Source organism: Diuraphis noxia, unplaced genomic scaffold, assembly GCF_037042655.1.
Source record: "Diuraphis noxia isolate RWA-SAM2 unplaced genomic scaffold, SU_Dnox_SAM2 contig0001, whole genome shotgun sequence".
NCBI classification, from domain to species: Eukaryota; Metazoa; Arthropoda; class Insecta; order Hemiptera; family Aphididae; genus Diuraphis; species Diuraphis noxia.
In genome coordinates, this window is record NW_028301711.1 from 100,218,991 (window position 1) to 100,229,453 (window position 10,463).

Here is a 10,463-nt window from a genome sequence, read left to right on the forward strand (position 1 = left end):
TCCGCTTTCGAAGAATAAATTAAAACGGTATGTCATTATTTAAAAATTAAAAACTTAGAAAACTATAAGGATAAAATATATATTTTTTAAATCATTGTAACGACTTGAGAAATCAAGTGAAAAAATATTTACAAAAACATACTTTGTAAAATATCAAGTGTTTTATGATAAAAAAAAACAATAAAAATGATTCTGTGTTTACTTGGCAAAGGTAGAAATAATTATATTAATAACTCATAACCTAACCATTTTTAATTACAATTATCTTTAGTACAAATATTTTAATATTTAAAAAACTACTCGTTTGGATTTTGAATTAAAATGAACTATTATTTAAAATTATTAGAATTAAAATTGAACTTGCTTAAAATAATTGTACACTAAATAATTTACAGTAAAAAGGTGGGCTCTCATTTGAAAAGCAGATGAAATTTGTATCGCAATTGGACATTCCTTAAGTAGGTAACAATTTTGAAAAATATATCTGATTATATTTAAAAACTCCAAAAATCAGAATTTGAAAACATTAATTATAAAAAAAAATGGTTGGGGAGGGGGAGATGAGCAGACTTTATGGAATCACTCTGTATCATATTACGAGTTACAACCTTATAGTATATGGCGTATATGGCGTATATTATTTTATATTATTTAAATTATTATACAGTGTTTCGACGTTTTCGTTTTCGTTTTCAACGTCAATATTTAAAAAAAAATTTTCGAAGAATTAATACTGTTTATTTTAGAGTGATCTCCCAATCTCGGCAACCTGTTAGATACGGATATGATAAAATAAGTTTATGAATTTATTTTAAGCCGGTATTAAAATAGTTATATATATCTATTACACTATAATCATTAACCACACACAATATAAATAGGTATACTTACAATTATACTAATATATAGTATTACGCGCTACCGCTCATTGCCTATATAAATAAATAATAATGAAAAATATTAGAAATTCGAAGCTTAATTCTTAAATACTTACTTAAATAATTCAATTTCACAGATGGGCTTATCAACTGACGAAGTGGGACTCGTATTTCTGTTTTGTTCAATATTGTATGGAGTATCAAGTCCATTTTGGGGTTACATTGCTGACAAGTACAATAACCATTGGTCAATGATGGCCGTTGGATTGTTTTTATCAGCTATCGGACTATTCATCTTAGCTCCACTTCCGTGGTTGCCAGTGAATAAAGAGTAAGATAAATTATAAATATTTAAATGGTATCTACAATAATCGTAGGGAATCAGAAAGTATAAATAAATAAAATATATTAATTCGTCTTCATCGTGTACCTATCTATGCATAAATCATAAATCACAATTATTGTTAAAACGTAATGTTTTTGATTTGATTTTAAAACTTAATTATTATTGAATTAATTATTACACGATTGCCGTGTATTTAAAATATTAAATTCATGGATATTCATGAGACTAAATGAAATTATAAAAGAATGCGAGTTTTTACGCAACACAAATTATTGTCAAAATCGATTTTATTCTATTGAGTTGTAATTTAAAAAATAAATAATGTTCTCAAAACCATTTGTTTTACAATTTTCCAGATATAATCATATAATTCTCAAAATATTTTATTTCTGTTGATACTATTTATAGGAATTTTACATTTTCGTTTTATCGTTTTATCGTTAGTATTTTTTTTTTATTTTATAGTACATTTTTTTTAACTATATTTTACTAGATATTTTAAGTTTTATTACGTAATGCGTAGGTTTATTATTATTGTTATTATTATTCTATTCACTTATTTGTACACTTATTACAGTGACCTATTTCATGATCAGGTAGAATTATGTACGTGACATCTACTATACAGCAGAACGACTTACTTGGTATTTTTAAGTATCAATTAGATATCTTAAAATTGTTAATCACGATGATAATTTAAAAGTATTTGCCAATGTCCCGTATTATAAAGAAAATACATCTCTATATTTCTTGTTATTTTGTTTTATTATATTTTTTTTCTTGTTGATACGACTTATTATTTGCTATTTTTACGACAAATTGGCAAAATAATGTTATGACTTATTTTTGGACTGTCTATGGTTGGACCATATAAATTGAGAGACTTTTGTCTGGTATATAGTATAGTGCGGATAATGTTTTCAGTTTCGTGTTTTTATCACGAGTAAAAGAAAATCATTTTCGAGCGAACAAAAATAAGCTAATATTATTTGAAGACTATAGAAAACACATTATATGAAATATCTAAAACCTTTTAGATTTTAGCTATAATAATGTTTATCTAGACAATTTTAAATTCCAGAATTAAATTTGTACTGTACAGAATAATATATAGTTGATTTACTTATACATAATATTGTAACAGCCAATTGACAGTATATAAGCGTATCATTAAATTATAATAAATTTTTATCTTAAGTATGCTGTTCATTATGTCATGCAACTTTCCAAGAAAAATAAAAACTAAAAAAACTGGTTAATATTCAATAAAAAAAATAATAATATGTAGGTGGGTAGGCATGCATTGGGCTTAAATAAAATATATTTTAAATCATATAAAATAAAAACAAAATATTATTATGTAAGTATTTTATGTTATATATATTGTATAATATACAATATGAATTATGAGTAATATGGCATAATTACTATGAATGACTATTGTAATTTACAGTGTCTTATGGTTGAACCTCGTTGGACTTGGAATTTTGGGAGTGTCTGCATCATTAACGATGATGCCAGCATTTAACTTCATCTTATCGAGTGCAATGTAAGTTTCACATATTGCGTAATAATATTAAACTAATAAGTCTTGATATAGGCATAGGCGTAATCAAATTAGGCCCATTTTTTTCTTGGGAAAGGAATTTGAAATAACAATTTATTAGTTATCAAACAGCTCAAACCTGCATTTAGTTTGCTTTAACTGCGATTTTTCTGTCTTACAAGATTTTTACGAAAACAATTGATTGGAACGTTGTTATATAAAAATAACAATGGACTGTCACGCGTGAGAGTGGGTGTGGGTGTAGAGGACAGAGGTTGTTCTCCACACACCCGTCTACGATAAAATAAATTACGACGCAAAATCAGAAACGACATGAAAAGTTGTAACTAAAATCAAAAAGAAAATAACTGGAAATGGACGGGTAGACGATGTCACCCGAATTGAGATAATATTGTATTAAGATGTCAGTGCACTATAGTTTTGTATTTTGTTTTTTTTCTTTCTCTATGGACCACACGAAATATAGCGAACTTCCGTTTGACAAAAACAATCTATAGTGTTGTTAACTTAATTTAATATTAATGATACAATACAATTTTTAATATTGAATTGAATAGACTTATCACCAGAATTAAAGGCAAGAACATTATTTGTGTAGTGTTCATACTTTATAATTTTCGAATGGTATAATATTATAAAATAACTTTTTATTACATAGGTACCTACCTGCAAATAAATTTGCATTCAAATTTGTTAATTCACTCTATAATTATCTAACAACACAAGATTTATTTCGCCAAACGTAAATTGACTTCACTTCACGTGGTCCAGGATTTCAAGGAGAGAAAACAATTGTAGGACTCTGGCTGCTGCAGCTGACATACTATCGATATTTTACATTTTTAGTGACCAATAATATTATGAATTTATAGTTAACACATAACCAAATTATTTGGGTTTACAGCAGTTGTATCGTGGTTACAAATTGCTAAGTGATATTGATGTTGATAAAAAGAAATATAATTACATCATAATAAAAACGATTTCTCTCATTATAAACCTTTTGGGGAACTCAATGAAATGTTTGGGATTAACACTCCCCCCCCCCATCCCCCCCCCCATATGCATCATACATTGCGTTTATGTATAGTACAAGTGTAATCCCTAGGAGCACTATACAATTAATAATAATTTAATTTTAATGGACACTTTTGTTTTTAGAGAAAATGGATTTCAAGAAAGCGTTTCTACATTTGGAACCGTCGCCGGGTTTTGGTCGTCAGCCTATTCACTCGGGTACCTACAACAATTGTTACTTACTACGTTTATGATGGCGTTAAAACACTCGTACTATGTAATTTTAAAATTTGAACCGTTTTAACGCCATCATATAAACGTAGTAAATGTTATAAAATGTTAGATCACAAAAAAATTTTTAAACTGAACGCAAAATTAGTGAAAAAATGGATTTATGAGAATCTATATTATTGCAACCGTACAATTTTCGTTTGTGTTTATTTATCACCGTTGTTGTCTGTGTTTGATAATATATTTTGTCCCCTTGCAAGCCGCACTAACTTTGTACAATAAAATAGTAATAAACTCTAAACATGTTTTTTCATCGTTTCAGTGATATGACCGGTCCATCGTTGGGAGGCGTCCTCTTACAACATTTCGGGTTTTCTATATGCATGACCACAATGGGTCTATTTTGTTTAGTAGTGGTAAGATATTTTTTTTACAATATTCAGTGTCAACAATTTTGTTATTTACTACCTATATATCTAATATAATTCTGTATAAAAGAGTATCTCATTAATATAATATTATTGAAGTTAAAGTTGAGGTATTTTTAAAAACGAAATATTATAATTAAATATCGGTGTTTATCTCTTTAAAGACAATTAATATTATAGCATTTGAAATATCTGTGTGTATTATGTCACAATAGTGCGTTTCTGTGTATCCAGAAATATCCTGTGCCGTAGCTAAGGGGAGTGTCAAAGTATAATTACTTTTTATTTTATTGGACGATACTTATGAGGGCTTGGGTGGTGTGTAGTAAAAGCGCTGTCCTTAGTAAATTATAATTGCATAGAGAATAACCCTATCCTTTGGGATATTTGATTAAGGATAAAAAATGTTTTATTAATTTCATCGTAAAGGAACAATATTAAATTGTGTTATTGATATAAATTATACACATCTAACAATATACGTAACGCAATTTCAAATTTCAATCAAATTTTAACATTTATAAAATTATAATTGGTTTATTGTATTCAATATTATGCTTTTTTCATTTATCAAATATATACCTACACTATTTAATTTCAATCTCTATTTATCGTTTAATTATTTTGGATGATTGATTAATTAAGTTTAGTAATGTTCAAGCATGAATACAAATCATACAATATCTTATATTCATCTCCAAATTTATTAAGCTTTTCAATAAAAAGTATTTCAACTTCTTGCGTATAAAGTAAAAGTATAAGGAAATAACTACTTATTTGCGTTCAGTATAACGTCAACTTTCCTTCCACTCAAAGTGTAATAAATACTAAAGATCAATAATGATTAGCAATATCATTACTATGACATATTTTAATCTATATTTATATTATGAAAGCAGTCTTTTGTAGCTCTATATAATTCTACAAACAAGTAAATTAATGAAAACGAAATATTTGACGATTTAAACACTAACGTGTATACTTTATATAATTATATATTGATAAAATAATATGCGATCGTATATGTTACAGTTTATATTTCATATAAATAATTAATAGTAATAATGTTTTTATTTTTTAGGGTGTGATTTCGATTGGGTTTTTTGGTCTTGTGAAAAAAAAAAAAAAACCTCCAAGAACGATGTCGGACAAAAGTCCGCTAAACGATCCAAAAATTATACATCCACGGTATAATTCAGTGAACGACGATCGTGGTGGACTTATGATTACTTCCAATTTTTCATCTAAAACCGAAACAACTGAAGTGTAAATTATTTCGGTGAGTAGCATATAAGTAAATATTCACATTACTTAATTATGTACACATATATAGGTTTTATACAAAAATAATATAACTAAATTAAGTATCTGGTATAGATAATAATAATTTATTTTAAATTTCAGGTAAACCATTCTACCTGTGTCGAAAGTTCCATTTTTTATTTGTTCACCGTTTCGGCAAAAGGAGGATTCGTTAATAATAGCTCATTTTTAGAAATTATCTTTATTATTCCAACTAGTAAATAACTATAGTTGATAAATTAATTTACACCAAATAGTTATACTTGACCTTAACATTTTTTCGAAAAATATTTATAATAATATGTAAAATTAAAGATTTAGTATTAATTATTTTAAACTGTAATATTGCTAATTGTATGTGAATTAGATAAGTATTTTTTTTAGAACACGTTTATTTTATTTTTCATCATATTCTTGATATACCTATATTTTAATGTTAAATACAAAATGTTATATTTTCAATTGACTGATTGTATGAATCATAACAAAAAAAAACAATATTTTGTTTGTAAAAATAAATATAAATATAATTTTATAATATATACTGAATACTTATATATTATATATATATATTGTATTATGCAATTATTGATTTTTATTATTTCGATTTATTTAAAATTTAACAAAACATAATAACAGTAAGACCAACGGATATAATAGATTATAGTTTACAGAGTACAATGATAGTAATATGACGTATAGTATGATAATTTTATTTTTTATTGTATCATCGAAAAAGCAAATACTATTACGTCACAATTAACTGCGCAAATCCTAAACGCATAAAAAAAAAATGACAAAAAATACGAAGCGCCGTGGAAATATTATTACAAATTATAAATTTTAAGATTCTATATTTAATATGCTTAAAATATGTATTATTATAGATTCTGAACGGAGCGAGGAATGTATTGGTTTTACAATGATGTTTATTTCTTTTTCTTTTTTTTTTCTTTTTTATTCTGTACACTTTTTCTCGCTCTAAACTTGCTTAAAAGTATGAAGTGTAGCATCTTTTCTGAAAGGTAATATTCTTGAGCTGGTATATTAAACAGGTCATTTTTCAATTTTCGAAACAGTACTCGAAATAAAAGCGATTAAAGGAGAAAAAAGTACGATTTCACGATTTCACGATTTTATAATATTAAATAATTACGGACGACGTTTTCTGCCAGAAATATTGCTTCAGATGAAAAATAACAAGAGATCTTTCTTGTTGTATTTTGGATTTTGTTCTTTACGTTTTAAAGTTCGGAAAATTTTAGCCATTTTTGAACTATTTTAGATTTTGAGCGAAGCTAGGAAAGTATTGATTTTACTATGATGTGAGTACCTACCTCGTTCGATCAGAAAGTGAATCTAGTTGGTACTTTGGGGGGTAAAAAGTATTTTTCTAAATAATCGGAATAAACAAACTAAAAATTAAGGGGAAAACGGGAAATTTTACGCGCAATCAGTTTTCGATAAAATCGATTTTGGTTTTTGATGTAACTTTAAAAAAAATGACCATAGATACATGGAATTTTCACCGAATGTTTATTATGTATATTCTATCTACTATGCAATTTTCAAAAAAATTCGACTTAAGTTGAACTATTTATAGGCATATGAAATTTTCGATCATTATTAGTTTTTTTACAATTAATATCGATAAAAATGTATTTGTTGGGTAGAAAAGCTTGAAAATTTAATACAAGACTCTTTACATATCGTTACAATAGCAGTTGAAAAATAAAATTAATTCATTGTCACAATTTTTTTAATATAAACATTCAAAGTTTGAATTTGGACAACATACGTAAAAATCAAGAAAATTCGCAAATTATTTTAAGCTAGAAATTTATAAAAAATTGTCTTTTTAAATCTAAAATTTGAAAATGTTTAATAACATATCCTAGACAGATAAACCGTCTCCGCTCAGAATCGTTTTTCGTATGCAATGATATAATATCATTGGATTCAAATTTAATTCAATCCATTGCAGTAACCTACTGTTGTACAGCAGAGCGATATCCACTCTCCCGCTTTTATTCTATTGCAAACAAAAATTAAAATAATTTAATTTTAAGACATATATTGTTATAAAAGTTAGTAATAAGCATATTAGTTTTATAACGTTGTGTTTGGTAAAATTTTCAATTTTTATTACCCATCGTTGGTATAAACCGTAGTGGTGCAGTAGTACACATTCAAATAAAATATGTGAATGTTTTTAATTTGGCTACCCATATTATATAGTGCTTACAGTTAATGTTATACGGCGACGAATATTTGTTGTGGTGGTGGAGTGGATGCATACTCTGGAAGTTTTTATTACTTTAGTTGTGTTACCATATTTTTATTATATACCTACATATACTTTTAAATGTTTTATTTTAATTCATCCCCTCCCGGGAACATTATGCAAAACCAGCCCACAGGAATTTATTATGTGGCAAATCATTTTTACAAACGCGGTGCAGAAGCAGAAATGTGTATATTGTTTTTGGACATTTCATTGTATTGAATAAGGTACATAACAGCGGTTCTCAATCTTTTTTTGAGATGACGCAACATAAGTCTAAATAAATGCGACAACAAAACAATTTCATTCAACCACATAATTGAGTTTTGAAAAAATAATTATAAATCTACGAGTATTGTGTTTATTTTACATGGTACCATTTCGTTAAAAACAAAACAAATATAAAAAAAAAAAAACGGGTAAGTCGTGTATGTCGCTCTGCTTTACAGTAGGTTACAAGTTGGTTACTGTAATAATGGATAGAATTAAAGTTGAATCCAATGATATTATATCATTGTATACGAAAAACGATTCTGAGTGGAGACGGTTTATCTGTCTAGGATACATTTTCATAGATTATTAAAAATTTTCAAATCTTAGATGTAAAAAGAAAAAACTCCTCAAATGTTTTGAAGATTTTACCATGTCTAGGCAAGGCTAATATAAGTAAACACCCAAATTTCAAGTTTTTACAAATGTTTTTAACCGAATTACAACAAAAAAACTTCCAAAACTAAATGTCTATAAATAGCTCAAAAATGGCTAAAACTTTCCGAACTTTAAACCATAAGGAACAAAATACAACAAAAAATATCTCTTGTTATTTTTCATTTGAAGTAATATTTCTGGCAGAAAACGTCGACCGTAATTATTGAATATTATAAAATCGTGAAATCGTACTTTTTTTTTCTTTAACCGCTTTTATTTCGAGTACCGTTTCGAAAATCGAAAAATGACCTGTTTAATATACCAGCTCAAGAATATTACCTTTCAGAAAAGATGCTACACTTCATACTTTTAAGCAAGTTTAGGCGGAGAAAAAGTGTACAGAACAAAAAAGAAAAAGAAAAAAACATCATTGTAAAACCAATACATTCCTCGCTCCGCTCAGAATCTAAAATAAAAATTTACTTCATTAATTTTTTTTTTTTTCGTTTTGTTATTAAAGTACTTAAACGCTTATAATGAATGTACTTATTTTAAACATGAAGAGGCATGTAAGAAATTAAAAACAAACTACAAAAATCAATATAGCGAATTTAAACTTTATGAGGATGTTTTAGACTTATTTTGCTATAGCAATATAGTATATCGTTAGATAATTTATTAGCTAGCTTCCTTTTATCGACATATCGCTGAGTGTAATATTGTTGCCGTCATCATCGTCGTCGTTAATTTTATTCATTTGACCCAAAAGTTTTAACACCACGCAGTATTATGGACCATAACCTCAAAAATATTATTTATTATTTATTTATATTTTCAAATCATAAATTAAGATATGAATTATTTAAGTTCTTAAGTGTACCTAAATATTATATTAATCCATGTTTCATATATAATTTTGTTTAACAGTATACATTGTAAAGCTATACAGGTAGACAATATAAATAGTTTATTTTATAAATTACTTAAAAGTTATTACTTATTACTTATCAAAAAGTACATTATATATATATATATACTGAAAACTAAATCGTAATATCATTAAACATTATACATCATCATACTGGCAAGATTTTCCTACCTTTAATTTATTAATGTAATTATTTCAATACACTAAGTATTTTTACAATGCTTTTACAAAATTCAAAAAATATTTTGACGGATTGAAAGCATTTTCTTATGTGTTGAAGTCGCAAAATTGCTATAGGTGCCTACAGCGTTGAATATATCATTATAAACTTTGAAGTTATATAAATAGTCAAATTAGTACTTTAAGTTAGTAATATATATATCGTAATTCGTAGGTACTTATAGACTTTTGACTATTAAGTGTCTAACAATACGAAATTAAATAATATGCCACGTGTACTTTGTTAAGTACCTACTTAAACTATATAATACGCTTTTTATTCATTACTTTAAACTCGAATTGTAATGATTCCGCCATTAGGCACCATAATTTCACCATATATATTTTGTAGGAAAATCGCTGCAGTTTACAGTGATTTTTAAAACGGTTAACGGACAACCAAAAAAATTATATTTATTTGTTTATTTTTGTATGGTCAAACAGTGATGTATTTTTGGGAAAACCCTGGCTGAAATAAAAATTTTTGAAAATCCATTTAAAATAATTTTACTATTGATAAATTATGGTCGTTGTCTTAAAAACATATTACATAATATAATATAATTTATAGTCATTTTTTTTTTTTTCATAGTCATATCATATCGATAATGTCAT

At 26.4% G+C, this 10,463-nt stretch overlaps 1 protein-coding gene across 2 annotated transcripts in view; it reads left to right on the forward strand.

Moving 5' to 3' along the window:
- The window catches only part of LOC107166200 (MFS-type transporter SLC18B1-like), a 35,702-nt gene extending 29,384 nt beyond the window's left edge, over positions 1-6,318 (forward strand). For both annotated transcript variants that reach the window (XM_089216626.1, XM_089216625.1), the window contains exons 9-14: positions 1,016-1,209; positions 2,678-2,773; positions 3,953-4,027; positions 4,362-4,455; positions 5,549-5,746; positions 5,872-6,318. In XM_089216626.1, the coding sequence (XP_089072752.1) occupies positions 1,016-1,209; positions 2,678-2,773; positions 3,953-4,027; positions 4,362-4,455; positions 5,549-5,737 (648 nt within the window). In that variant the 3' untranslated portion in view covers positions 5,738-5,746; positions 5,872-6,318. The remainder of the gene's footprint in view (positions 1-1,015; positions 1,210-2,677; positions 2,774-3,952; positions 4,028-4,361; positions 4,456-5,548; positions 5,747-5,871) is intronic.
- Positions 6,319-10,463: the final 4,145 nt, after the last annotated feature.